A 24,893-nucleotide genomic window follows, 5' to 3' on the forward strand; every position below is an offset into this window, starting at 1 on the left:
TTCTGAAATCTAAATTGGAAATGCAATTATAGATGTGGATGAGAAAGGCGTAATGTTGGGGAAAGACAGGAAATTCAGCTTCTGAGTTTGGCTTATGGCTCTGATTTTCATGTGTGCATCACACAGTTACTAGACACCTGTGCTTGGGACTTGAAACTTGGCTGGTGTTGCATCCACGTGGTATAAAATGGCAAAATAGGACTTTGATCTAATGATATGACCTAATCTTGCAGGAAGGACAGCTCTGGTCCTGACACTCCAGGTCTGGGTGAGCTAGCAATTTTTGTGGACGAACGTGCGGTGAGATCGGAGAGTTCAAAAGTGAGGGTAGCTGCTCTCGTGGACAGAGCCAACAAAGGCAGGCGCTTGGCAAACACAGCCAATTCCTGCCTCTCTTATCTTTGACATGCTGCCACAGCTCTCCAAACACCTTTCAAAGGAAACGTGCTGCAGTCGGGCCAAGGGAGCGCTGTGTGCTGCCACTGGCTTGGACTCATTGGGTGCTGAAGTGGTTGTGCACGTAAGCAGGGAGGATGTCAGGCATTCACAGAGGAGCACGTACATGGCTGGCATCAAAGGACGCTGAAACCCAGGAGCTGGCCCACAAACCATGTGTTCCTGCTGTTTGTGGCCTGCAAAATGCAGTGAAGCACTCCCAAACAACCGAGGTACAGATGTGGGAGCTCTGGTTCATGAGACAAGACTCCAGAATCAGTCTAGGAGCTACAGAAATGTTTAAAGTCTGATTTATTGCAAATTGGCTGTTTGGCTGTTGCGTGTGATCAAAATGGGTCATCCTTGCTGAAGAGGGCAAAAGCAATTCTGTCAAATAGCATCTAAGTGCTTCCTTTGCTAAGTGGAAACAATTGCTTCTCCTCACTTTGCATACTCCTCTTGGTATTTCCTTAGGTGGCACTGACACAGTTCATAGACCAAGCATGCCAGTGCTGCTAATATTAAAGAAATAATTGGAACAAAATGCAAGAATGTTGGTTTATTATTTCCCACAGCAAAATTTCAACTTCTTCTACAAAGAAATAGGCAATAATGTTACCATCTGTGTCGCTCTATTCAGGCCCTATCCACATTGCAGCTAGAAGAGTGTTCCCATGCTGAAACACTGCTTCATTATTAGCAATTACCAACGTAGCTGCGTTATTAGCAAGGGGATGTCTACAGCCAGTTTGCATCCTCTGTGCTGCTCTTATTTATTTTGGGGAAACAATGAACATAAAATGTCTCTGCAGGACGCTGACATGGTGTGTACAAAGGCAGATGTCTCTTGCAATCTCGGAGGTGGACAGGGAGGAGGTGTCTGAGGGAACTGCTCAGGCATTGAAAGATACTTTCATCAATGTTTCCTTTGGAAAAAGCTGCTTAAAAAATGCTAGGGGTAAGGTGGAGGGAAGCAAAGAGGAGAAGGAAGGAGAGAGTCAAAAAAGCCAAAGATGAATAGTATTTTTCTTCCTGTAGTCAGCTCAGAAGGTTTTTTGACAGATAATTGCTAATTATTTGAGAGAGATGGGCATTTTTCTGCAGGTAACTGTCTCTCATGCCTCAAAACCCTGTAGAGCTAGTCTAGAATAGCCTTTAACACCTACTTTAAAAAATCCTAAAGACCAGCAGACAGCAAATGGTCTACTTAACACCTGGGAAAAGCAGATACACTGCAAGAAAATATTAATCTCTTTTCAAAACCAGATGATTTGAGAACATATTTTTAGAGTGCCTTTTAACTCAGACACCAATTCAGTGTTCTGGTTACTGGGTCAGGGTGCTTAATGGCTGCGTCAGACATGGGACGATGCATGAGTGAAATCCTCGGCTCAATGGCAGGGAATGAGATCTGCTCTAACGTCTGAGTGCACAGTTGTGACTGCTTCTCTTCAGAATTTGCCAAGAATGCACATTAAAAGAAGCTGCAGGGTAAAAAACTACAGCTGCCTGACAGACAGGCAGCAGCCTCATTTTGCACAACTCTTGTCTGTACTCTGCTGAAATAAAAACAACAGGCTGATTCATAACTTCTAAATTATCCATGCAAGAAAAGTGGATTTTCCCTTGCCATAATGAGAATATAGGAGCTTCCTTCCCCAGCACCATGCTGGGGCAATGGTCCACAATCTGCCCCCTCACTGCAGCTGGTCCAGACCATACACACTACAACAGGCTTTAACTAATTTGCTACAAGCCTTTCCATTGACTATGCTTGATACAGTCCTTAAGAGAAAGCCTATTTTTTGACCCTTTTTTCCAGATCTCAGTCTTGGTTCCAGATACTCTGGGAGGGTTAGCCATGCTGGCTGCAACCATGACCGCATGCTCTTGCCATGGGTGGAGGCACAGTGGTGATGCCTCAGTACAGGGTGGAAACTGTCAGACAGCTACAGCCCTAATGATTGGGAAAAACCTGCCTCCACCTGGCCCAGTGCTGGTTATTTTTGTCCTAAGTCCTGCCTGCCCTGAGTCTTAACACTGAGGTGTCCCATCTTCATGCTCTTTTTTAAAAAGGTCTTTTCTGGCCCGGCAGGGTCCTGCAATCCCTGTGTAGGGACGTGCCTGTGGCCTCAGCCCTCCTCCCGGGGAAGGCCAACCCTACAGGATACTTCCATGTATTTTAAAAAAGAAAAACAGAAGGGAATCTTCCTTTCAATAAAAACATACCATCGAAAATTTTAAAATTAATAAGCAGAGCTGGTGACAAACCAGTATTGACTTATGCAGAAAGGCTGGGATAGTCAGTGAAATAAAGGTTCTGAAACACTGTAACTAGATCTTCTTTGTTTTTATGGAAACAAACATTTGGTTTACTTGGATTACTTCATTTTATATTTTGCATTATATAAAATGCAAATTCTTTGATTAGTAAGTTGGATGAGGTGACCTCCTAGTCCCTTCCAATCCAAATGTTCCTAGGATAGGGTGAAACAAATCTAATACAATTCAGTAAAATTTTATTTTCATATAAGAATAAAAAAAATCAAATTGAAAAGACATTTCATCATTTTATCATCAAAATTTGAATGAATTTCATGAAAAAAACTGAATGAACTGAATGCTTCCCCTTTGCTTTATGGGGGAAGAGAACAGGACAGTTGGAATTTAAGACATTCCAGAGTCAGACAACTTATTTTTCCAGGCTTATACAATACATGTTTACAATAAACTTCCTAATGTGATTTAAACTAGTTTTTCCCATGATAAAGACATTTTCTACAAAAGTCTTTGACTGCTAGCAATTGTTGCAACTGTGTAGCATTTTTCAGTGCAGGTCCCCTCCCCTTCCTCAGTCAAAACCTGCCAGTCATCTAAATAACACTTTCTCTGATGCTGAGATGGAACTCATCTGGAAAAATCTTGTAGTACTTTCCTGCCAAAAGCTATCTAAGATTATACCTTACTAAAAAAGCATTTTCCCTCTGGGTTCCTTAGTGGCAATACAGCAAAAGAGGAGTTTCTTGGGACACAATAAATAAGCACGTGCATGCGTAGATGTGCGTAGGTGTGAGATTTCCCCAGCACAGAAACATACAATTGAGGTTACAGCAGTGACAGTTCCATTATAAACCCATTTTCACACATTTGGAGCTTTCTGAGCTGTATTATTTTGTCACCAAGGTTTACGTTTGGCCCCTAGCTTGTAGGTGATATTTTTTTTGTAGTTTCAAAAAGTCTATTAATCCATTTTTGAGTTACCAGAGGGTAAGGAAATGCTTTTCCCACCTCTAAGATTCTTGTAGCCCTGTTATGGCATTGATTTTTGCACAGAAGTCTCTTCAGAGTTTAATAGCAATCAGCAGCCTGATGTGCCTTAATGACTTCCTCTGTGCGTTCAAAAAATGGCTAAACTTGACAAGCTGAAACCTTCCAAGGGGCCAGTGCTCACTGAGTAATAGCTCCCAGGCCAGTTTGGGATTATTATTGTAAAGTAATAACAGAATAAAGACATTAAGATTTCCTTGAGTTTATAAAAACGTTTTCAAAAATTAGTTTTGTCTTCAGAACAGCCCCTGAGCTGAGAACTATGCATCCACTTCTCAGCTTGTGCACATCAGATTAGACCCACTGCAGTTATTGTAACTGCAGCAGGGAAGGATCCAAAACCATTAAGGAAATACAAAGTGGTTGGCCACAACTTAATTTACTTCACTAGAAACATGCTGACAAAAAAATGGTATAGTTAAGTGCAGGATGGGCCCCTTAATGTCAGCAATAGCTACTTTGCACCATATTTTTGTGAATATCTGAATGAGAACAATCCCCTGCAAACATAAGACTGCACAACACAGAACAGAACATGGCATAAGGAAGATTCTTCTGTGTCAGTCATTTATCTAAAGCAGGACTGGCAGAGGACAGCTGAGGCAAGGGAAAGGATCTTAAAGCAGCCAGTGTGATCTTTGTACCAACCATGCCAGCAATTTGCAGATCAGGTTCTTCCTGAGCCAAAAGTCATGCCCTGGTATTTAATGGCTTTCAATCAAATTTTTTCTCCTTGGTGTAATCTGGCTTTGAAGCCAAGCAAATAGGTAGCCACCATATGATTTGACTCCCATGTGTTCTCAGTAAACTCAGAGGGGGTTTTTTCCGGGATGAATTTTGATTTCTGCAAATTTTGATCATAGAGTAAGGGGTCAAGAAACATAGGCAGGCAGTGAAGTCAATATAAATTAACACTTCCATGTTCTTTTGGTTATATTTTTCTTCTATAAATCTTCCCTTCAGTGGGAGTTTCAGGGCCATGGCTGAGAACAGAAACAGCTTCAGGAAATCGTGACTTTAGGAAGAATCTAACATTACCAGTTCTCATTATTTTTAGCATGAGTAGCATGAAATTTGGTTGCATATTTTAAAGCATCAGCTGATGCTGATATCATGGGATTGCTAAATACCATGCAATATCATGGTATTGCCAAACTTCTCATTTATGGCAAAGGCAAGCATCTAAAATATACTTGATTAAATATGAAACAGGAACCAGCAGTAATTTTTGAGATACAAGGATTTTTGTAAAGTTTCACAATTTTTTGAGGCCTGAATTATGATGCCCAAAATTTGGAGTGGACAAAACTGAAAAAGAAAACTGTTGTGTTTTACTGAGTTGAGTCTGAATTTTCACATCAACTGTAGAGAGGAGATAGGGAAGGACAAGGCATCAGGTGGAACAAGTAAACCATAAACCAGCCTAAAATGTTCTGAAAGGAGGCTAAGAAACAAGGCAGATGACCCAGCACAGGACCTCATGCATTACGTGTACTCTAACAACAGAAAATGGTTGTGGGGTGTTTTTTGGCTTTGTGGTTGGTTATTTATTGATTTTATTTCATTATTGTTCTAGCAGTACAAATGCCTTTGAATAGTGTGCATTGAAAGGAAAATAATGTCCAAACTGAGAAAAATCCTACAAGAGACACTGGCACCACTAAAGTGTTCTTCAAAAAAGGATTTTCTGGGGCCTAAAATAATTTTTTTCAGTCCAAGCAAAACAGCGGAGAAATCTCGTCATTGGCTTGGAGGAAGTCAGAATTTCACCTTATGTTCAAGAAGGAGGAATGCTCCCCCCACAGCAGACAGAACAGGTCCAAAATGTTCTGTGTCATCTGCTTCCACCCAATAACAGCTTTATAGAAGTAAGTTAAGAATGAATAACTTAACAGCTGCCCAAGGCGGCTCTAAAGTGCTGCTTTCCCCCGCTGCACATGAGAAGACAGCCATTAGTGCTGCTGCTGCGAGGTTCACTGCTCCTTGGGGGGCTCTGCATTTGCAGAATGGCCTGGTTTTGTACTGGCAATATGCACACATCTGAAATTGCTTGCGTTTGGATGCTGTTTGCTGCACAGTTTTGACTTAGTGCCATGTCTGTTACAGATTCTCCTCATCACGGATAATGTGTCTCTTGTGAGCACAAGCCCTATTCTTTATTTTGTTTGGATAACACTTCTCTCAGAACATCAGAGGATTGCCACATGCATTTTTACATAGCAGTATATTGTTAAAAAAAATTAACAGCTAGAAGATGAAAAACACAAAACAATGGCAAATTACTATATACTGCTCTACATTTCCACCAGCAGTCTCTAAGGGTTTTGCAGACACTAATAAGCACATCCTCAGATATTTGAAAACCAGAGAAATATTATGCTCTTTGAGGAAACAGAGGCACAAAGATCATGATTGACTCTCCCAAGATCAAGCAGTAGCAGAGAGTTAGCACTATAAAGTCACAGCACCACAGCACCCAACCCTGCACATTTCTTTAAAGATATTAGAGGAAAGAGAGTTTTGTACACATACAGAATTACTTTGGTCTTTATTTCATCTACTCTTAAGAAGCTTCTACCCATTCTGCCTAAGTACTAAAGTGCAATCCTGATGAATAGCAAAACTTTAACTGACTTCACTCTGAGTTAACATTTGCTCAGCTACAATACTGACCTTTCTTCTGAGAATTTCTAGGGAGCTGTGGAAGTGTAGAGTCAGCTCCTCACTCAGCTGATATAAATCACTGGGGTTCTACTATGTTCAGTAGAGTGATCTTTAAAGAAATTAGGAATATAGTCCATGAAAAACAACCTCCTTTCTTTACATATTTAAATCAAAATTATCTGGTATATCTCAGACAAGAAAGAGCTGAAGCTGGGATATTGAAAGGAAGGATTTACTTTCTTTTCTATGCTGAGCATATGGGGACATGCAAAAGTTACTTGGTGATCAGATATTTATTTTCAGAGTACTCAGAGTTTGATTTCAGAGCCTCAGATGAGCTGTGGTTACACCTATGAGCATGTTTTTACTTTGTAATTTCAGGTATGGGGGAGGAATAACTAAGAAACTTGCATGTCACGTAGAAGATCACAGGGTGAGAGTGTGCACATGGATAATTTCCATGGAGTAAGTGAGGTGCTTGAAGGTCACACCACAGTAATTTATGTAGCTGCCTAGTAACACAAGTTCAAAAAAAACCTTCCTGGAAAGCATAAGTTACAGCAGGCAGAGGAACTGCTTAGCTTAGACACTTCAGCTAAGCTTTTGTTTGAAGACTAAAAGCTGGGAGGAAGTGCATGTGTCAGGAAGGCCCTCAATATGCACATCCATGTCTACATTGCATTTGCAGCTTGCAATCAGTAAGGCAGTGCAATTAACTTCTGCTGACAAATTTACCTAATACAGGATCCCAAATCCTCTACTAGCATTGGTGACTAGTTATGTCACACAGAAGTAGGTCTATACATTGTTTTTACAGGCACTGTAGCTTCACCAGTTTAGAAACCTTTTGAGATAAAGCAGTACAGTCTTAGCTGCAAACTGCTGACATTAGCAAGGTTTATTCTGCAAAAGTACTGACATTAGACATCTTTATACTAGAATATAAATATGCATGCTGATTTTAACTAACACAAAAATCTTAATTGAAATCATTAAATTGGTACAAAAATCAGTGCATGAAGACTAGGCTTAGAAGACAAAGAATAAAATTCCAAGGTATACACAGGTATAGTTAGTAAAAAAAGTGTAAGAATGTGCCAAGTTTAAATGTAATAGCCATTAGAAGGAGTCTAATTTGCAAATGTGAGACTGGAGCTTGGAGGTAAGTTTTAAGTTTAGTTTGGGGGAGAGCTATTTGTGTGGGAAAGGATGAACAGCACTGGTTTCTTGAATAATGACTTACTATAATGAGTAGAATGAGAAGCAATTTGGGCACTATTATCTACACTGTTCAACAGTAATAAGGAGCTTGAAAATTATGTCAGAGAAATGAGATAAAGATGACTATTATACTGTTGGAAGGCCATCATCTAGCTGTGGAGAATAAATGAAAATGGAAACCAGTAAGAAACATAATAAGATATAGTATTTTGTGTTTGAGCTATTAGCAGGTGCAGCTCTACTGGCATCAATGGAGTTGTCTTTGCTTGCTTCACAGCTCAATGTAGTCCTGTACCTATTTTATACATGCACATTTTATAGTCTATGTGCTATAAGAAAACATTGGAAAACTTTTGAAATGCATTAGAGCATTGGACTATGTGGAATGGTTAAAATGTGTACCTGATTTAACTGCTTGCCATCTGGAACACAAGGAGATGAACCTAAACTGACTGCTGTAATGCATGTAAAGGGGTTTTGGATTTAGGCCCAGATATGAATATACAAATAGATGAAGTTTACAGAACTGTGACACAAAGTCCCAGGGGTTTTCTGGGAATGTCAAAAAACACTCAGCAATCAGAACATATGCCTTCCATGTTAATATATCTTATGCCTCTGTCTCAAAAACAGATTATGGAAATAACTTTGAAACACGGAAAAAAAAAAGTTTTTATTTAAGAGCTACCTTTGCATATTTTTCTAGACTTAGCTAAAGCTACTCAAATGAAGCGACAGCCTAGGATTTCCTCTAAGAAGGGCTTTTAGCATGAGGGATGTAAGCCTCTCATTTTGCATCTGGCAAAGTGGTGTGATCACTATGGAAATAGGCAGTGTAGCCTGCATTTCTACATGGTGATCAAGCTAAACCTTTTCTAAATTGCTGATCTGCTTTCCTTGTTACAGATGAATACATCAGAAAAAAGTCAGTAGAAGTTGTCTGGCTTAATGACAGATTGGCACAAGAAAGTAAACTTTGATTCTTATTCATGCACTTAGGAACTTGTCTCAAATATTCACTAGTAAGAGCTAAGAGCTGGAGAAGAACTAATAACCTATTTATGGTGATCTATGAAGTATGAGGCTGAATCTTCTACTGTACTATAAATTACTCTGCAAACATCTGAAAACCACTGTTATAAAAAGCAATTATCAATTTGTGTAGTGCCAGAAATGTATGTCCTACTCATTAGCCCTGCTCAAGTAAGTCTTCTGTTGTTTTAATTGACTTCAGTGTGACTGTTTATGTGAATGAGCAAAATTTGGGCTTTGAGGGATCATTCCTCAAAGCTCGAGGCAGAATAATCACTCTGGTGTGAACAGACCTCTAGTTTTCTCTAGGTTATCAACTTCCAATTTAATAAGGAGTCTTGTAAGAAAAAAAAAAAAAAAGGAAAAGGACTACCAGTATATTTTTTTCAAAGAGTGGCATGTCCCCAGCACAGGGCTGAGATGTGAGCTCAGTCCTGCCCCACCTGCAGTGGGGTGCTCCAATGCCACTCCCACACCACAGCTCTGATGGGGCATGTGGGGGCACAGAGCAGCCCAGAGCACTAATGTGCAATGGGGCCCCAGTGCTGGAAGAGCAGGGAAGGGAAGGGATTAACCCAGGCCTCACTCAGCGTGAGGCTCAGCCCATTGGTATTTAGAGGAAACACGGGACGTGTGGCCAATGCAACTCCACGTCAGTGTGGAAGGCAGCAGACAACTGCTGCCCAGTTTCTCCTGAACAACAGCTGGTTATTGTGCTTCTGGGATGTGCATAGTTTCTTCTGGAAGAAATCATCACATTAAATGGATGTCTCTTCCACATATGGAGATATTTTCTCAATGGTCCTTTTGAGCCATCTAAATTCTTCATTTTATAGCATTACGTAAAATACTTTTAATGATATTAACCTGCAAGATGAGTCCAAATATGCACAATCTGATCATGTTTAAATAAATAGTTATGAAGTTCACTCAGTTCATAACCAGCTCTGTGGATCAGAGTTTCACAGTACCTTATGTGTGAGAAACAATCCGAAATTCGATTTCTGAGGTTACACTTTTAAAAACCTTTGATATTGCCCATGAAAATCAATTTCCTCTATGGAAGTTTAGGACTTGGGAAGGGGGTTATTCTCACATTTTTGTGAATTCCTACAGAAAAGCAAATGACCTATGCTCCCAAAAAGTTGGCAGGTGACTTATTAAACTTCTCTCAAATCTCCTTCAGGAAGTTCATTAAAAGTCTATTTGGAAATGGCCAGGTGCTTGCTTCCCACAGTGCAAGAGGGAAATCTGTCACCCTGTTTAAAAAATTGTTTGGTTACTCAGGATAAAGAAATAATCATTATACCAAGCTGTGTGGTTTTATGATGGAAAACTGTGGCTTGGTGAGAAAAGCACCAAGGTCAATGCAATGAAAAAGCCACAGTGAACTCAGACATGATTTCTGAAGTCAGTGGTGGATAGAGGCCAGGAGAACAAAGTCTTTCCTGTGGTTCACTTGAAAACAATTTTTAAGATTATGGATAAAAATAACTCTCCAGCTTGAGAGAGTTATTAGCTGGAAAAAAATATCATTAGAAAAGATTTTTATAAGGATTGTTAAGGCTGACAAAATTACCTTGTTTGACACTGGATCCTGTCCTAAAATATTATGGCCAAGTCAACTAACAGGAAAATAGTAGGGCTAAGCCTTTTTCATTCTTTATTCTGCCAAACCACTGCCTCTTGCAATCAGGATTGATTACAAACACCCAATTAAGAGGCATTTGGAACATGATCTGAACACTAATCCTGTCCCTTTTTCTCTTTATACCTAATTATCAGCCTTAAGATGGGTATTAGCGCTTTAATTAGTAGATTTACTTTAGGAACTTCTACATAAACTAAGAGATCTATAACATAGACATAAATACGTGTATATATGCACAGCCCTAAAGGTGCACATAACATATACCTATATCCAAGCAGTTTGGTGTGATATATAAGCCTAGATATATACATGTGAGTGCATGTATATTTGTTTTCAGACATAATTTCATTCTTTGGAAATACAACGAAAGAAAATAATTTAATTTGGTTTTGCATTAGCTGTAAAAAGATCTCTATATCATAATTATCAAATTATGATCCAATGTTATAGCTTGCAATAAACTATAATTAAGAAACTAGGAAACTAACAGAAACACATAGGTTTTTGTTTCAATTAGATTAGCACAGGAGAGGAGAGCAGTGTGGGGTTGACTGAAAACATTTTGAGAGTTTCATGGAGCTGATTCCAACAACTCTGGGTTTCAATTTAGAAAGGACTTAGACCCTTGTTCTGATTTTATTTATCTCTGTCCACAGAAAGGATGAAGGATTAGGCTTAAGGGAATCCATATTTGACCCTCAAATTTTTCCTGTCTGAAGGGCATCTGGTTAAAGCACACCCAGACAGAATTCTCCTCACAGTTAAGTGTTCAGAGTAATAGAAACGTCCATATATGACTGGGTTTATAGTTTTAATGTGCTACTGTACAGAAACACAAGATGCACCCATACACAGAGTGCAACACTGGCTCTGCATCCCATCCCTCAGCCCTGAACACAGCACAGACTCTCTAGCTACGACCAGGCAGTTTGCTCATGGATTCCCTAGCACCTTTTCCTGAGCAAAATCAAACTCAAACCACTACTCTAAAGAACCAAATTGTTAAACAGTTTGTCAATAGAGACTTTCACAAGAGTTAACTGCTTGGATAAAAACCAAATGAATTGTTTCATTACACTGTATAATCAGAAAAATAATACAATTTCCAATTCTTTTAACTTCCATTTAGCCCCTACAATAAAATAACAGCATCTTTATCTTCAGATACTTGCATCTGTGTGTGCGTATACATGTGGAATTTTGTGGCAAAGAGAACGTTATATATATTTTCATAATGCAAAATCTCTAAGATAAGGAAAAAAAATTGGCATACAACAGTTTTCTGCTTCCCTGATCCTGCACAGGATCTGGGCTGACTCCTTTCCTTGACAGGAACCTTTCCTGCAGCCTTATGGAGGGAACCAAGCAGCAGTGGTCTCCAGAAGGGCTGTCTGGGTCTAGCTGAGTGCTCCCTTAAAAAGCCTTTCATGTGCTTTACATGAAGCAGAGAAATGCCCTCAAAGTGCACCCAGAAACATGAGATACCACATGGCCCCCAAATCTACTGCAACAACTCATCTCAAACTAAGCCAAAACCACTTATTTCTTGTTTTAGGAATAGACTGAAGGATCTCCCTTCATCCCTTTAGTACTTCCAGTTAATCTCTTGGTAACCCCAAACAGCTCTTCAGGGACAGATTTTTGAGGGAGACAAAGAAGATAAGATGCTGCCCCTCCAGCCAGGTATGTCCTTCCCAGTGTGTCGGTGCCCTGTGCCACTCTGGGTCTGACAGGGATGCCCAGGTCACTGCCCACCTCTGCCCAGGCCGTGCAGCTCACAGTGGGGGCTGCATGGACTGGTGAATCCAGTTCAGAGCAAGCAGGTGAGGGTGGGCATCCTTCCCACTGCCCTCAGCAGTGAGGAGGGGGCACTCCCATGTCTCCTGGATACTTTGTCCTCCTGAAATCCACTAAAAGGCCGGTGCTGATGCTTAGCTGATGGGGCCAAGCCAGTCAAGCCATATTTCTGTTGGAAAGCTCAGAGGCCTTGGCTCCTTCCAAGCTCAGCGGTGGGCAAGCACAGCCCCTGCCTTCCACAGACCTGAAGAGCTCTGCTCCTGTGCTGCTCTGCTGCCCACCCTGCTCCTCAGCTGCAGGCACTCTCTGCCTGCCAAGCCCCGTGGTGGCCGGGCACAGGGAATTAGGAAGCTCCGACTGACATTTGCTATCCAAATCTCTGGTACAGCCATTAGCCATGTTACGGGGCCTGCGCTGAGCCCCACAGTCACTGAGAACTCCCATCGATGGGAGGCAGCTCTGTGGGAGAGGAGGACAAAGCTCCCCCTGCGTCCATGTGCAGCAGGGCTGCACCGGGCCGGGATGTCCCTGCCCGAGGTGTCCTTGGGGCACTTTGTGGGAGCAGCTCAGGCTGTCCGGGCTCCAGGCACACCTGGGGCAGCCAGGAAGGAGCTGCTGTGTGCAGCTGATGGCAGAAGCTGTGACAGGCTCAAGGGCAGCCCAGCGGGATGGCTCATGGGTGGTTCCGCAGGTGGGCAGCAAGGACATGGCACTCTCAATCCCATCGGCTCAACCCCTGCACAAAAGGAACCAATGCCAGGCACAGGGCCTGCACAAAGCAGACCTCGCTGCATAGAAGAATAGGAACCAGGATTTAGACAAAAGCAAATGAAAGCTTAAACTATGCAGAAACTAAAGAAAGGCTGAGCCATGGTTTTGCTTGCTCCTGTTTATTTTACCAGTCTGAGTTTGTTATACCTACAGATTTGTAGCATAAATCCATTGACATTATTTAGAAATAAAATGGATGGATGAATTTCTAACATCATTAAGGTCTATGGGAGTTATATAGAGCTGTACTTTCACTCTCTAGTTCTGAATACCTATGCTTTCTTCCTTACCTAGGGATCTGGAGGAGCCATTTTTTTCTATATAAACAAACATAGATATTTTTTGCTCTGTATTCTATAACTGACTGCAATTTCTATACAGCTCTACTCTCATCCATGTAACTAATCTCTAGTAAATGCAATATGAAGAGTAATTATCTATCACATCTCTCCTATAACTTAAATGTTTGCAAAATGGGCAATTTTTCCATTCTAAGGGATTTGACAGCACTGTTGTATATAATCCACAAGTGTTAAGCAAGAATTACATTTATTTTCTACATCTATAAATTATGGCCATTATAATAATAGTGCTGTGTGGCATATCTATGAAAACCTTGCAAAACAATATAGTCAAGTCTGGCAACAAAGTCAATAATTTGTCAGTAAGGAAACCACTGTTGGGCTTTCTCTACCCAACCCTCCACCTTTCTTAAGCCCTTTTCTTCTGAAGCTTCACATTCATTTTCTTAATGTTTTTAACCTAGTGTCTGTGAAATTTTTATTGCTCCCTAGATAATGACATCTGATCTGAATGTAACCACACACCTCTTTGCTCAGCAACATTTGTCACAAACCATTATAAATTATCATGCTGATAGTGTGCATTGCTGGGAAACCGGAAAAGTTCCATAAATTCAAAGTACTGTATCAATGACATTCTTGTTTATTATCTAGGTATAAAGTTTTACTAGATTCAAGATGGCTACATTTTCACAGTAGGATACTTCAGCAACACGAGACTTGTACAGCTTGCACTAAGTGCTGAAAAGCATTTACCACATGCAACAAACAGTGGAGCATTTTAACTAATATGTGGCCATATGTTTTGCCTCTTCTATTCATTTTAACTGTGTTCCTGACTCCAAGAATGCATGCTTATTATTTGGATTTGCTTGAGAAAAGGCAAAATGGCAAACAAAAACTACTTTTCTCCAAAGTGCAACCATAATTTCTGTTTCTTGGCTTCCTGAAGAGGAGGCATAACACTCATTAAAGTTAAAAAGAGACTGTGAATTTTTTCATTATATATGTCCTTGATAACAATCTGTGGTTGACATGTTTGTGTACTTCCTGTCGAAACCCAGTGTTTCATAATGCTGGTACAGTAGTCGTGTCTAGAAGATTCTTTATTAGATGAACCTAGCTTGTGTGAACATATTTTTAATTATTTGGATATCTTTATTCTTCAAAACTGTGAAAGTTGAGTCCTTTGGAATGCTTCCAGAGAAAAAGGAATTTTCACCATGTTTACTTGAAATTTAAAACAACTCAAATGGTTCTGATTGTCAGAAAAACATACATATATGAATTTTATTAGCAGTCATTTGAGAAATACTTATTCATTAAAGCATGGCATAATAAGTAGGTAAATCAAGGGCATATTCCTAAATTAATTCCAAACCCTAACATACAAAGAGACTAACTGGGAACAGCTTCAGTAACAGCTAATGCTTAAATGTGCTGCTTTTGATTCTCCTCAGAGAATCAACCTTTCACCAGTTTTACATTTCAATACATCTAGCCCTCTATATAGAGAAATATTTTTAAAGTTAGGCAAAGCCTCTTGATTTTCTTGTTGGCACTATGAAACAAGAAGGTAACCTTTCCAAAGTCAAAGTGTTTCCCTTCCTGGGCTCAGGGGGTTATTAAAGGTGTTTATGCTAACTAAGGTCCAAGTTGCAATGAACAGCATTATAAAGAGGATTTTGGGAGCTAGGCCAGCAAGCTAATCTTCTCTAGTCTACTCTAATTGTATGGGACATTTTTTGTTCCCAGACATGAATTCCCTTATCTCTCATTTTCTATCTGCATTTCATATTTAAGTGGTTATTAATTTCCAGTGCTAAACCTTTCAATAAACTAGAGTGTAACCTAAATTACACATTTCTAGAATGCAGACTGAGTTTCTAATAAGCTAAGCCTATTAGAAAAACAAAATGTACTTAGCTGGAAAACAAAAAATCTTGTGATATATTTATTTCATTAATCGCTTGTTGTATTCAATATTCAGTACAAGGACTGTGAATTTTGTAAGTAGATGCTGAAATTTCAGACCACGGAGATTGTTGACAAATTCCTGTTGCTGAAACAATTGTTCTGGTCCTAAGGCTTTGGGTTTTTTCACAAATACAATTCCACTCAAGTTAAAAAGAGCAATTTTCAATATAAATGAAGTAGCAGCTGAGTAATTTAGCATAGCCTAGAAAATTAGCTTTTCAGCACAGACAAAATAATGGTAAAGTCATCACCATCATACACTGCAAAGACAATGCAAACAACCCTGTTGAGAGACTTCCTCCCACCCACTACCATCTCATTACGGCTTTGGGCTCCATTTCAGGGGCAGAAATAATGCAGCAGGGAGAGTGGACAATGAACACTGAGAAGGAAGCAACAGAGGGAGGGAGTCAATCCTTTCCCTGGACCCAGTTCAGCTCAGTCTAGCACTGTTTAGCACAACACTGTGCCACAAAGATTACTTGTTCTTCAAATAATTGTATGCTGTACACCATTTTACTGCTGCCAAGGACCATGTTGGTTTTACAGAGTTGGAAAAACATGCATTCTAGCAAGGGAGAAAAAGGATTTGACAATGAAATATGCTTGATTTAATATCCTAATTTCTCTCTAAAAGCCAAAGAGTGACAAATATTTTGAAGCATTAGCAGTGTTCCACAGAATGAATGCAAAATCTGTATCAAGAAGACACAGAGAAGTGACCCATTGCCTGAGTACAAGACATTAAAAATTAAAGAATGGGAAATCAGCGTGTGAACATATGGTGTGAATACGAGCTGCAGCTCCAACACCACAGCAAAAACTCATTTTTGCAAAGTTTAGTTTTATGAGCACAGGGTTTTCCTGCTTTATCACTCAAGTACAAACTAAAATGCTGATCTATAAGTAATTATAAAATACCACAAAAGACAACTAAGCACCACAATGCATCATTAAAAACTTCATTTTAAGAGAAAACAATAATTGTGATCTAAGTAATCAACTTATTAAAATAATAGGACAAAGACGTGTATGGTAAAAAATTAAGTGTTTGAATACAGTTGCTCTCTTACCCTAAGTCAAACACTCTCATCTCATGGTCTATCACAACCACTCCTGATAAACTGAGCATCATTTTATGAGACCAAATCCTGTATACTCCCTTGAAATGCCAAACACCACTGGCTAATGAGTTTAATCTTTCTGACATGCAGAGAAAACCTTGACTGGTAGCATTAATGAACAGCAACTCTCTTGCAGTTATCAGTAGGGAATTGAAAATTATGGTACACAAGAAATACTTAAATAACTGATGCTCCAGAAATATTTAAGTAAAGAATGACAAAAATATTTTCTTCAGAGGGCATGTTGAAGGGGGGAATAATCTGACCATATGTTGCCTTGTGCAAGCTGTGAGATTTACGGATTTGGGAAAAAGTGGAAAACAGCTTCTGGGAGGTTCCGATTCTCCGTCTCACTTTTGGAACGGGTGGTCAAAGGGAATGTGAGGACAGGGGACAAAGGGAGCCTCAGCTCCCTCCTTCCTCCTCTCAGGGCACTACAGGGGAGCAGGAGCAGGGAAAGAAAAGCTCCTGGCTATAAATCAGCAGCAAAGGGAGAAAGAAGGAAATGTGACTTATCAGTTCTCCAGCCCACCGCCCCTTGAAGGGAGAGGTAAATGCCAGACTAACTCTGCATTAAGAAGATTTGGCAATTTGTAACTGGCCTGTCTCTACCATGTTTGTAGCCGCGGGGGTACGAAAGGAAAATCAACTCCTTTTTCAAACTCAAACAAGAGACTTACAAAAGCAAGCGGCCCAACAAACGGTGCCTCACCACATCCGCCCCGCGCATCACCACCGCCACCCGGGCGGGCGCAGCTCAGGCGCAGCTTTCACGCCTCAGAGAGCTGCAGAGGCATTTTCAGCACGCACACTCACACGCACACACTCACACACACTCACACGCACACACACTCACACACACACTCACACCCCGGCCCCGCTGCCCGCGGCGCTGCCCGCGGCGGCCGGCAGGTGTCGCCGTGGCGCTCCGCAGCGCCGCTCACTCACTTGCAGTCGCGGTCCTCCAGGTCGAAGTGCGGGTTGAAGTTGATCATGATGCGCTGGTAGGGCTCCGGCGCCTGGATCAGCCACTCGCACTTCTGGCTCGGGTGGTAGGACTGCGGGTAGCCGGGAGACGTCAGGTACCCGGGGCTTAAAATTTTGATCGTGTCGCCACACTTGTCTGCGGGGCAAGCAAACACATGGGCTGGTCTGAGTGTCCCTGGCAAGCGCCCGAGCAGCAGCCGTGGGACCAGAGCCTTCTTCAGGCTAACTTAGCATCCCTCTGCTTTTCAAGGCATCTATGCTACTCGCTACCGGAGGGAAGAGGCCTCCCTCTCCGTCCCCCATTCCTTAAATCCGGTGGCTGGACAGGCAGCAGGTACCAGAAGCCACCCCCTTTCTGAACAGTATCCTTTAAAAAGCCCTCCACTCCAAGAGCGCCCCTTACAGTGTTACCACCTTGCACCTTCATAACAGTGTTAATGTTGGCTAAGAATGGTTCCTGGGACACAATTATCTCCAAAAACTTTACTCTTCTTAAGTATGAAGCTTTTAAGAAGAGCTGGGAGGAGATGTTAAGGGATGCCATTTGACCCCCTGCCCAGCTATGGGATAAGTCTGGTCTGTGTCAGCGACCGCTGGGATTGTATTGGTGGATCCAAGCTCATTCACAGGAGACCCTGCCTTTGTTTTATCAGTCCATAAATCTAGGCAGGTTGAAACTATCTGTGCTCTTCAAACCCCGGGTAGAAGAGAACAAAGTAGCTCTAGTGAAGCAGAAATCATCCGCTATTTACTCTTTCAAGGAAGTTTGTTCATGCTTGGAGACTGCATCAAAGTAATGGAGCAGAACAACCTCCCTTCCTCTTCCCTTCATTCCTTCCTCCCCTGAACAACAACAAAGATTTATTTCTAATAGCAAAATAGTTGCAAAAGTTTCTAGAATCACAAAGGGTGACTGTGAAATGCGGTATGCTGCATCTTGCACCTTTGGTCAGTGTTGTCAGGGATGCACTTTAAGGTTTATAGGACAAATAAAAAGGGACAAAAAAATCCAACCTACACAGTCACTCACTTCACTGTCCAGTGCAGGTTTGTGTTATCACTTTTTTTACTACTATGGATTTCTTTCTGTGGACCTTCAGGTAGGAAAACTTTCTCCAAGCGTTGGTTGTTTAATTTTGAGCAATAAAATATGACAGTAAACTATGGCAGGAAGATTGTCCCCACTAAAGCAAGACTATATATCACTACATCTCAATAATGGTATATACCGGCTGCAGAGCTCTATCTAATACATTCCCTGTGAAAGCAAAATGGCAATCCTTGCTCTCAGCATGAATTTATAAATATACAGGATTTTATTGTAGGAAAAACAGGTCAAATGGAAACGAATGAGGAAGCGCACATCAAAAATGCATAAAGCAACACTCTTTATAGAAATTATTTGCCATAAATTAGGAGGGAAGGGGTTGATAGGTACTCAGATGTATGGTCAAACCCCAGATCCTGCTAAGCACATTGCTGGGAAAGGCTATCTTATTATATTTGTGCTGTGCCTTTGCAAAACAGGCTGTTTTCCTCTGACCAGAACAAAAGGCATCACTGCTCAAAGCTCAAAAGCTGTCACTGGTGATCTTGCTAATCCGCTGTCTGGGGCTCTCAGGGAATCTTGCCTTTTCCTCCCTGTGTAAGCATACTCGGAAAGTGATCTTGTCTCATTAAGCCCACTCCAGCCCTGCAAACAACATGGCAGAGTCTGGCATCTGTTAAATGCCTGAAATAAAGCAGTGCTGCTTCTAGTCACTTGACAGAGTCACTTCAGAGGATGCTGAGGTGGACTCACTACCACCAGCGCTCCTTAATCTGCAACTTCTGGGAAAGTGACAGTGTATTAAGATAATGCGGTCTGCCAGACTCCTTGGCTCTGTGCAATCTCTCTCACACTTGATTAAGAAGAGCAGTTTCTAATGACTTTGGACCATTAGTTCCAAATAAGGTTAATGAATTAATTTAGTGGACGCTAACACTGCAGGTAGGTGAGGGTGGCATTAGTAGGTCTGGTAGGTTATAAGGGAGGTTAATGGCCTTGGTGACTCCAGCAGGAGCCCCACATTAACCACTCGTGGTGGAGACTTCTGCCCAGCAACTCGCTCTCTTCCCCTTCTCTTCACAGGGAGAAATGATCAACAAGAGCAGAGGGGTGGCCTCCTGTCCCTCGGAGGTACAGGGTGGCAATGTGGGTCTATGTGGGAGGCAGCTGCCCACACCCCGAGCTGGGCTGGGGGGATGAGCAAAGGGCACCTCTCTGAGCATCCCCACACCAGGCTTGGTGCACCTCGCTAGCACCTTTGCTCCTGTGCCACAGCACTGGAGAAGGAAGATCATCCTGATTAAACTAAGCAGCCTCCTCAAAACATATTGGGAAAGAGATTAACTTCCATCATAAAACATGCAATTTAATACTCTTGCTTGACACTCCACTTGAGGTCCCTTATTAAAACAATATACCAGGGTAAGTGGAGGGTGTTCTCTTCTTTTAATTACTTTGATTGAAAACCCAGGCAGGCAAAAGTAAATATTTGATAATTAGTTAATAATAATTGTTCAGGATTTGTCAGGAAAGGAAGACTCACATGAGGTCTTTCATGTGCAAGAGCTAAACGTTAACCGGTCCCACAATTAGACCATCTTTAAAAACGCATCCTGCAGTGAAATATTCACAGTGCCCTGGCATTGTTCGGGGAAGGAGGAGCACGCTGCTTTTAATTAGTTGTGTTTTCAAGGGCTGCCTGACAGTAAAGTAGCCACATCACTCATTTGTTATGGGATTTCTCCTATTGGAAGGGAGTCCTGAGCCTTCACAGAGAAGCTCAGCTCCCCTCTTGGCACAGTGTAAGTTGCACGTAAACTGCAGACTTGGGAAAGGGGTACTCTAGAGAGTTCTCTCTGTGGAGACTGTTCGCAGGTACACACACAGCTAGTAGGAGGCATGATCTAAAATTTTACGCTTTGGAAAACAGAAAGGGCGGGTGGGGAAGAGAGCCTTCCCTTTAAAGTGTTCATTATCTTTCAGATATCGAAGGAGAGACGTTTAATTGCCTATGGGACGGGACATTATTAAGATAATTTGCTGTCCTGATCTAGTGAGAATGGGCAGCCTGCCTTATACAATAACCCGAAAGAGCAGAATATAAACTCGGGAGGCAATGTCAGGGCGGGAGATCCTCAGGCGAGGACTGTACCGCATCCCCCCTCCGGCAGAAAGTTCCCCCAGGCGGGTTCGTGTCGCTGCCGATCCCACGCCCGCCGAGCCCCACGCCCGCCCCCGAGCCCGGCCCCGCGGCTGCCCACGCCGAGAGCCGGCGGCCCCCGTGACACTCACCGCTCCGCAGAGCCCTGGCCAGGGTGAAGGTGAGGGCTGCACACTGCAGGAGGAGTCCCCAATCCATTTTCCCTTCCGACAGCAGGGAAAGGAGGAAAAAAAAAATAAAAATGCTCTCCACGCAAAACTCTTCCTTAAATTGTCCAGCCGGAACGAGGAGCAGAAAGCACGGTCCGCAGGGGCAGTCTCGGGGGCAGAAGGAGGCTGGCTTCTCTCCGTGCCTCAAGCCGCCCGCATCCTGTCATTTAGCTCCGGCTCCCTCTCCCTTTCCCCACACTTGTTCCTTCTCCAGGCGCCGCTGCCCCTGCCATTCCCAGCGAGACTAGAAAGCCAAATGAAAACGAGGGGGGAAAAAATAACAAAAACAAAACCCAACAAACACACAAACAAGACAGACAAAAAATACTGGCGGCTGCCGGCACTTCGGGAGCGCTCCGCTGGGCGAGGGTGCTCTGCAGAGGGGAGACAAGGAAGGGAAAGCGGCCGTGAGCGGGGAGCAGCCGGGCTCCAGAGTTTGGCAAACTGCGTCCCCCCTGCCTGCCCCGCTCTCCCTGGGGCTCCGGGGCGCGGTGCCCGGCGGTGCCCGCACTCACCTGGCCCGGCGGAGGCCAGCGAGCGAGGCGCTGCCGCCGCAGGGACTCCCGGCCGGCCGGGGAAGTGGGAAGCGCCCGGGCGGCTCCCGCTCGCAGCCTGAGGAAGAGGAGCGCAACTCAGCGGCAATAAGAGAGGCCGAGGAGCTGCCGTCTCCCAAGCCCCAGTCCCCTCCCCCTCCCCGCCCTCCTCCTTCTCCCTCCTCCTCCTCAGCCCCCCAAGACATCGGCAGCGCGGAAGAACGAACAAACAAACACGGCAAGCCCTAGCTCTGGCACTCAGCCGAGGCGGGGACTGGCGAGGGGAACGCGAGGGGCAGGGGGGGCGAGAGGCGGCGGCCCCGCCGCGGCAGGTAGAGCCGATGGGGCGGCGGCACCACCTGCGCCCGGCGCCCCGCGGGCTCCCGCCCGGCCCTGCCCTGCCCTGTCCTGCCGTGTCCTGCCCGCCCGCCCCCGTGGCCCCGGCCCCACACGCAGACACGCACACACACACGCATCCCTGCCCACCTCCCGGCTCGCTCACCTCGGCTACCCCGTGGGAACCCTGCCCCATCCCTCCCCGGGCCATCCCCTCTGCCACCTTTCCCTCCTCCGCCACCTTTCCCCCTCCCAACACTCTCTTTTTGTTTCGTGCCAGAGTGCGTGTCCCTCGGAGTCCCTACCGTTTCCCCAGTGGGACACCACCGTTCCTTCCTGTCCTAGGGGAGGCTGGCGGAGCCCCCGTCAGAGTACCCCAGGTGTCAGGCTCATCTGGCCACTGCCTATCTGCATCTCGGGGGGAGGCCTCCCTGTATCCCCTCCCTTCCGACCCTCTTCCCACCTCCCTTCTCACCCACTCTTGCTGTCATCCCCGTCTCTCTCAGCTTCTGTTGCTGCTTTGCTCCCCTCTGTCTGTCTCTCGTGAAGCCTCTTGAGGGGCTGGGGAGCTGCTGGGGTCCCCCAGGGCCGGCTCTGCTCCCGAAGGAGGCTGTGCAGCATGAAATCCCCACTGGAGAGTGTGTGTCTCCTCCTGAGCGTTCTCCCCACCATCACCACTGGCACCAGAGGACTGGAACAAAGCGGGGACATGGCAGGCTCTGAATCCTGCTGCTCTGGCTGCACGGTCTGGTGCTCAGCAGCTATGGGCCCTGTCTCTTCCTTGCCCTATTGCCCTGCCTTTCAGTCTGTCCCTGCACCTGGGGAGTGATCACCTTGCTGAACCTGACAGCTTCTTTTATGTGGAGTTCTTTGCACATCCTCTGTGTGAAGGCAATCCAGTCGCTGGGGTAGGGATTGCAGGAAGAGCTCCAAGCTGAAAGCTGAAACACAGGGTTAAATAGTCCCCAAAGATGGGGGACCATTTAACGCTGGTCCCCCAGCGTTTCCTGTGCTAGGAAAATGACCTGCAGCCAGTGGTGGGTGTCAGCCACTCTCATCTCCCAGGGCAGTTTGAAAACAATTTGTTACTGGTGCACAGTCAAGGCAAACTCTGTTAAGGCTTCATCAGGAAAAAGGCCTGATAGAAGACCCACTCCATAAGGAGTTTTCCTGAAGGATGCAATGGGAAAAGAGCTGGGCTTTACTGAGGACAAGGTCATCCTCCAAGTCTAGCCATGGCAGTAAACCCCTGTTATACTCCAAAGATATAACCATGTTTGAAATAGTTTTCAAACATAGTTGTCAGCCTGCAACTACACAGATTAACTACAAACATGTTACATCTGTGTACAGAAACCGTACATAAATCCAGTCTCCTCCATGCCTTTGTCTCTAGCCCTGAGTCTGAGATTTCTACTCTCACTCTCCCTTGCTGCCCTTTTGAAGCCCTGAATTTAAGGTCAGCTGAAGTCTGGAGATTAAGTCTGTAGGAAATCTGTCTGCTGGTTTCATACTGCACACTCTCTCACCACTACTTTCTGAGTTTTTTCAAGACATTCTCCTTCTCTCCCGTGATTAAAATTCTCTAATATTGTGCACTAAAATGCAGTTTGATCATGTTATACTCTCTGTACACTTAATTCTTCTGCTTCTGCCCCTGTCTGTGCCCCTGCTCCTGCCCATGCCTGTGTCTGCAGGCAGGCTAGAAACCAGGCAGGCTGGAACTAGTCACATTGAGTTATTGGGTTCAGTCTCATTTCCCTGTCTTTAGGCAGTCTCTGGATCATAATTTGCAATACTTATGCATTTTCCTGATTGATTGGGATGTATATTTTATGGGCAGCACATTAAGCCCCCTTTATTTTTTTTTTCTTTTAGAGACATTCCCAGAACACGGGGGAAGGGGAAAATTAACAGTGCTTTCTGATTATTAAAACTCATTCTGCTGGACAGTCCTTGAGATAAATGGGTTCTGACCTGATCATAGTTTGATTGTTTGACCAACAATACAGCTTTTAAAATAAAGTAAATCTATTTATATAAATAGAAATTACCTGCTGATGGTTGCTTACTAAGGGTTTGCAGAAATATATGCATACATGTTTGTTTTAAAACCTATTTCAGAAACCAATATTAATTCTCTAAGTGACAGATACCCAGAAAGCATGTACATCAAAAAATACACTTAGTGCATGACAGTGAGGGCCCTCTTGCTTTGGGATTAGCATTGCCTGTCAGGTGATTTCTAGGAATCAACAGAAAAGAAATAATCATTGCCAGCTGTATGCTGTAAAGATGCTCCAAACCAACCAACCAACCAACCAACCAACCAACCAACCAACCAACCAACCAATCAACCAGCCATTGTGTTTCATTCATTTTTCCCCCTATCTGATTAATAAGTTGCTTTTTGCAGATGGAGACATAGTTTTTAGTAGCTAGTGTATTTTAAAGAAATTCCTTTCTCTGGAAGAAAACACTTAAATGCAGACAGGGAAGATGGTACAATGCAATAAATTGTAAGGTAATGAAGAATGTTGCTTTTATCACTTGAGCCTAGCCTGTAATCAGTAATCTGTACACCAAGGTTTATTTCAACATGCTTATGTCTCAAAAATCAGTGCTTCCTCTTCTTGCAGAGAGAGAGATGTGCAACAGGCTGCAAAGACAGCTGAACAGGAATGGCCTCTGTTGGGGCTAACATGGCCCGTGGAAGAGGATTTCTGCCCTTCCTCAGCACTGTGTGGGTATTTTGGATTCCACAAGTCTCAATGCCTAGCAAATACATCAGAGTCTGGTATGTTAACGTCCTTTCCTATCATAACATGAATGACACTAGTCTAATTTTTCCATCCATCTTTTTCTCTCTAGTTCATGAATAAAAGCACAGTTTTCTTCTATGTATGAATTGCCCTGGAATGATGAGTGAAGACACTCCATCCTTGGCTTACATGTATTTACCTGAAAACGTTTAATCTTTAATAATCTTGAATATAAACGGGCATTAAATGAAACATTCAGAAGTCTCTTCTTATAATCCACTTCTCACATTTTAGTCATGGAATTTTAGGTCCTGATCCTGCAACTGCTTGCACATTTGTTCAGCTCTCCATTTTCACATCAGTAATGGGATTTTATGGCAAGGATGAGCCAGTGTTACAAAGACTGAATCTGAATCCAGTGTATGTAAAAGTTAATGGAGTGGCTAGCTTTGGGGTTTGGGTTCAGGCCCATCTTTGCTTCATAATTTGACTTGATGTTTATAATGCTTTTTTGAAGATTGTCTGCACTTCTGTTATAAACCTGTTTCTCAAGAAG

At 43.3% G+C, this 24,893-nt stretch overlaps 1 protein-coding gene across 1 annotated transcript in view; it reads right to left on the reverse strand.

The window, feature by feature from the left end:
* NRP1 (neuropilin 1) overlaps nucleotides 1-21,389 on the reverse strand; it is a 113,699-nt gene extending 92,310 nt beyond the window's left edge. The window contains 4 exon segments of the mRNA XM_063414993.1: nucleotides 17,250-17,424; nucleotides 20,629-20,770; nucleotides 20,772-21,080; nucleotides 21,222-21,389. Of these exon segments, the coding sequence (XP_063271063.1) occupies nucleotides 17,250-17,424; nucleotides 20,629-20,770; nucleotides 20,772-20,873 (419 nt within the window). The 5' untranslated portion in view covers nucleotides 20,874-21,080; nucleotides 21,222-21,389.
* Between the last annotated feature and the right edge of the window lie 3,504 nt (nucleotides 21,390-24,893).

The sequence above is a fragment of the Prinia subflava genome, chromosome 1 (assembly GCF_021018805.1).
Source record: "Prinia subflava isolate CZ2003 ecotype Zambia chromosome 1, Cam_Psub_1.2, whole genome shotgun sequence".
Lineage (NCBI taxonomy): Eukaryota > Metazoa > Chordata > Aves > Passeriformes > Cisticolidae > Prinia > Prinia subflava.